Source organism: Aedes albopictus, chromosome 3 (assembly GCF_035046485.1).
Source record: "Aedes albopictus strain Foshan chromosome 3, AalbF5, whole genome shotgun sequence".
Taxonomy (NCBI): domain Eukaryota; kingdom Metazoa; phylum Arthropoda; class Insecta; order Diptera; family Culicidae; genus Aedes; species Aedes albopictus.
In genome coordinates this window covers 146,172,679-146,175,856 of record NC_085138.1, presented here as the reverse complement: position 1 = coordinate 146,175,856, position 3,178 = coordinate 146,172,679, and the positions used below count along the sequence as shown (strand labels likewise).

Below are 3,178 nucleotides of genomic sequence, written 5' to 3'. Positions count from 1 at the left end.
GTATGAACTCTCTCCCTCCCTCATAGTTTTTTATCAAGAATAATTTAAAATTTGAATGAAATAAAGAGTTTGTAGGACCCATAGAGGAGCAGAAAGGAAGGTGCGGGTATAAGCAAGAGCATGTTTGGGATGACGGGTTAGATCCCTGTGCAGTCTACAAACTTTTCATTGTACTTAATAGAAAGCACCTATATTCATTTTTGATGTCTATTTTCTCGGTTGTTCTTCACCAGTTCAACCAATTAAATTTGTCTTTCTTATGTAATATTTTTTAGCGAAACGGAACACTCCGCCAAATGGTTTTCGACAAAACGGTCAAATCTGCTTGATTCATTCTGCCACATGTGATTCCGTGAAATGATAGGCTGCGAATATGAATTCCGTGAAATGATTTTCGGCGAAATGTGATACATTCACCTTGACCATGATTTGTAACAAGTGTCCGGACCAAATGCAATCAATCGACTTCACTAGTTTTAAACTAAACCTTGATAAGATGGTGTATTGGAACGGAAGCCTTGCCAAGGTTCGACTCTTCAGGGGTCAACTGGAAGATGCAGTCAATCGATATCTGGACCGGGATCATTTCCGTTGCTTGGAGTTGGTCACCATTGGTGGAGGCATCCAGTACAGCAACCGGGAACCGTGCAAACGATGCTGCATGACGTTGTACCGTCTGCTGGGTGTTTATCAATTCTGTGTGGCAATGTGCAAGTTTATTTTTGATTTGAATCATCAGGAAGATAGAATAACGTTGTACGCCACGGTCCTGGTGTTCGTAGGTTTCTTGATATGCTTCGTCAGGATCTTCATAGTGCAACACTACGACGCAGCGATTCAACAATGCAGGACATTCGTTGGGAGACGTCGCTGCAAATCCGGAGATCCAGATTATGACGCATCAATACGGAAAGAGACATCTCGTGCCACAGGTCACGGAGTCCTGGCAATGATTTTGTTCTTCCTTGGTAACCAATTTCTCATCTGGATACCTTGCGCTGCCAGAGACCGTGTTTTTGGGATACCACGTCAGTTCGAAAGTTTGGGACCTGCTCTCACTGTTCCGATGCAGCAACTGTTCACTGCAACATTGGCTTTCTTTTGGGACTGCAGATTGTTCTACTCCACTATCATGATGTCCGTAATTCTAATGGCGTTGCGAGCTGAATTGTTGATCGTTTCCCATGGGTTCAAGACAATCTTAAATAGAGCGAGACATATGCAAGAGGAAAACGATCGAGGATCATTGTCGGATGTCGTCCAGCTTAAATACTTGCAGAAAACATTGAAATCGGTCTTGGAACAACACATTGAATTTCTAAGGTGTACATCGTTCATTTATTCAGTCTAGTAGGAACTTAAAGAATTTCATGCAAATTTCAGAATCATAGACGTTTTGCAACCGTTCATCAACTATGCATTTGCTGTAACCTATTACTGCACAATGGCCCTCGTTGCTATCTTGGTATATGTGCTCATCCGAGATGGGTCTATAACCAATGCTCTGCTGTCCGCGTCAACCGCAATGTCCTACGTTTTGGAATGCTACTGGTGGTGCTATTTGATTGATTCACTGCAAGTTCAAGTGAGTTTTTTTTGTCTAGTTTGTGGAATGTCAGATCAACTCTTGAAATTTGAAATTTTGCAGGCAGTCGGCATTGCTGACTTGGTAAATGGTGTTATATTCGAGCTGTCACGTCTAGCGGAGAACCACTCTGAGTACGTGCAGATGCGTACTTCACTCATGATCATCCAAATCTACGCGTCCACGAACAGCGAATGGTTCAGTTGTGCGGGAGTTTTTCCTGTGTCTATCGAGGCTTTCAAGAATTTGTGCAATATAATTTACTCATTGATTACGTTTTTACTTAATATGCAATAATACATATACTTTGACAATTGCTGAGATGTAGGATCTTTTACCATTTGGGCAGGTGTACCTATTTTGGGCACTTGCCGCTAAACTAAGTCAATTTCAAACGGATTGATTTGTATTTTTGTATAGAATTAGGCACGTACAGTACCTTACTCTATACAAAAATTCAAATCAATCCGTTTGAAATTGACTTAGTTTAGCGGCAAGTGCCCAAAATAGGTACACCTGCCCAAATGGTACAAGACCCTATTTGTGATAACGTATTTCACGGAAATACGAAAAGATGAATCATGGCTAGTTGGATTATTCGTCTATGACATTCATACGCCCCAAAAAAAAGCAAACCGCTGAAATTGCCCGATCGCTGTCAACAACTCGTAATGCGATTCCATTATCTCTTGACCAATGAGAGTGAACTGCTTAGGACAGCTCCCCGGCATGCCAGGCTTGCGGCTAGAAAAAGTTGCTCGCGAATTATTGCGCATATGATTTATGACTGGATCAGGAGGTAGGTACACGAAGCGCGGTCAAATCAGAAAAAAACAGATATTGTCTGCTACGTTGCTTTTAATCCAATCTAAGTATTCAACAGCCAGGACAACACCTTGACGAAAGCGTGCGACCCATGCACGGTTAATAAATGGACTTAGTAGCGAAGTCAGCGAAAACTGATTCGGACCCTCCGGGAAGACAACAGCGCAGCGCGCCAGTCAGTCACGGCGGCGATCATGATGGACTGATAGGCGCTCTGGCTGGCTGGCTGTCTTCGAGAGTATTTTCCTACCGAACCGCGGACAGGTTTTAATTGGTGGTGCCATAACATTCGTCAGATTGTTTCTAAGCATTAGGTACACGATGTGGAGGGCGGGCCACTCAAGTGATTTGCTCTTGATTAAGGTTTTTATTTCGCGATGTTGAAGATATCTACATTGCTGTGGTAGCCGATCTGCACACAAATGTCTTCTACGCGGGAGTTCATCATGTCAAAGGGATTTAGTCAGTTAATCTTGTTGAATTGAAAGGAGGGGGTTTCATTGTGGAGATGAGCTTTATTAATTTTCATCACGTCAGATTGGGTTGATGTGACACGGGTGCTAGTGATGCGACAGATGACGTGAGGTAACGAAAGGTCAGGATCGGCTGTGGGTACTTTTACTGTACAGTCATTTCTATTTCGTTGAACCATGTGATTTGAAAAATTCACCATAAGTTTACATACTAATGAGTTCGGAATCTCCCAAAAAATAACCACGTGGTTTATGGACAGCCCCATGCAATTTTGGTGATTCTGCTAGTGTTTTT

General features: G+C 42.5%; 2 protein-coding genes across 2 annotated transcripts; both read left to right on the top strand.

Annotated features, from left to right (window-relative positions):
• The first annotated feature begins 446 nt into the window (after window positions 1-446).
• Window positions 447-1,477, top strand: LOC134289559 (uncharacterized). The gene has a single exon (XM_062855527.1). The coding sequence runs from the start codon at window positions 452-454 to the stop codon at window positions 1,349-1,351; it is 900 nt and encodes a 299-aa protein (XP_062711511.1). The 5' UTR covers window positions 447-451; the 3' UTR covers window positions 1,352-1,477.
• LOC134284252 (uncharacterized) lies at window positions 1,367-1,882 on the top strand (the record flags this gene model as incomplete). Its single annotated transcript, XM_062842992.1, has 1 exon — window positions 1,367-1,882. A coding segment is annotated over one exon (516 nt), but the record flags the coding sequence as incomplete, so codon positions are not given.
• Window positions 1,883-3,178: the final 1,296 nt, after the last annotated feature.